This window comes from Auxenochlorella protothecoides (assembly GCF_000733215.1).
Source record: "Auxenochlorella protothecoides strain 0710 contig1183, whole genome shotgun sequence".
Taxonomy (NCBI): Eukaryota; Viridiplantae; Chlorophyta; class Trebouxiophyceae; order Chlorellales; family Chlorellaceae; genus Auxenochlorella; species Auxenochlorella protothecoides.
In genome coordinates, this window is record NW_011934431.1 from 752 (window position 1) to 1,964 (window position 1,213).

Below are 1,213 nucleotides of genomic sequence, written 5' to 3' on the forward strand. Positions count from 1 at the left end.
ATCGGGCCAGATTCACACCCCTTTCTTCTGGGAGACCTATATTCTGTCCAGACCACTATCTAACCCCCACCCCCGGGGACGAGACCCCGCTCCCCTACCGCCTTTCCACCCGATCCATGCGAAAGTAAAACACATTCAAGACCTTAAAATGCTTGCTCGGGTTGCGAGGCCTCTTCGTTGTGCCTGGTCTATTCTGAACGCTTTGTGGGGCCTTACCATGTCCCGTCGGGATGCGAACGCGCCATGCATGGCAGATTGCTGTGTCAATACATTCAGGTTACAGTAGAGACTCGCGAGTTACGCTCCAGGAGTCCCAGTTCGCGCGGGATTTAAATTAGTAGAAGCCCGACGACAGATCACCGAACCCCCCAGACTGTTTATTCACATCTGAAAATCTTCAATCAATTGGAAACAATGCGCGGTGTGCCCCCGCTACTCGAACCCTTGGAGGGCCCCTTCACCACGGCCGACATATTGGTTGCCGTTAAGGCCACAGTCCACGGTACCTACTACAATAAGCCTGTGGCGCAGGCAACCATTCCTCCGGAGCGCGCGGATGACTTCCTGCAAGACGAGGGCCGCATGTTCAATCCCCCCCCCCCCCCTCCCTCAAGCCCCCTTTCCCAGAGGGGCCCAACCCACAAGACAGCCAGCACAGAGGTGCGCCTGTCGCGGGTTGCGTGGATCGTCCCCACCTTGTGACGGGGCCTGGCCTGGCACAGGGACGAGAAGCCGTTTCGAAAGCTTCGGCATCAAGCCTACGTCGCCAGGGAGCGGGCCATCAACCGGCTGGCGGAGCAGTTCCGCGCCCCCCTCTGGAATGACCACTATCGTGGGCATGGGCAACTGGTGGGCCCAGGACCGGGGGGGATAATGCGGGGGGCCCCCCCGGGGCCCTGGATACGCTTCTTACGGCGGGTGTGCAGGGTGGTGGTGGTTGACGAGCACAGGTCATCAAAGCTGTGCTGCGCCTGTCACGCCACCCTGCATGCCCACCAGTACGTGCGGGTGCGCAACGGCGTGGAGAAGCTGGTGGACGTGTGGGACACAAAGCGGTGTGTCAACAAGGGCTGCAGAGTCCATGTTGTCAACCGCGACGTGAATGGAGCGGCCAACATCCTGATGTTGACCAAGTGCTTTTTTGCTGGTGCACTTCGTCCCACTGCATTTGGTGGCCCCCCTGCTTCCCCTTCTCCCGCCCCCCCCACCCCCC

The 1,213-nt window shown here is 60.3% G+C and overlaps 1 protein-coding gene across 1 annotated transcript; it reads left to right on the forward strand.

The window, feature by feature from the left end:
- Window positions 1–414: 414 nt before the first annotated feature.
- On the forward strand, window positions 415–702 carry F751_0207 (hypothetical protein; the record flags this gene model as incomplete). Its single annotated transcript, XM_011403242.1, has 1 exon — window positions 415–702. The coding sequence occupies one exon, from the start codon at window positions 415–417 to the stop codon at window positions 700–702; it is 288 nt and encodes a 95-aa protein (XP_011401544.1).
- Between the last annotated feature and the right edge of the window lie 511 nt (window positions 703–1,213).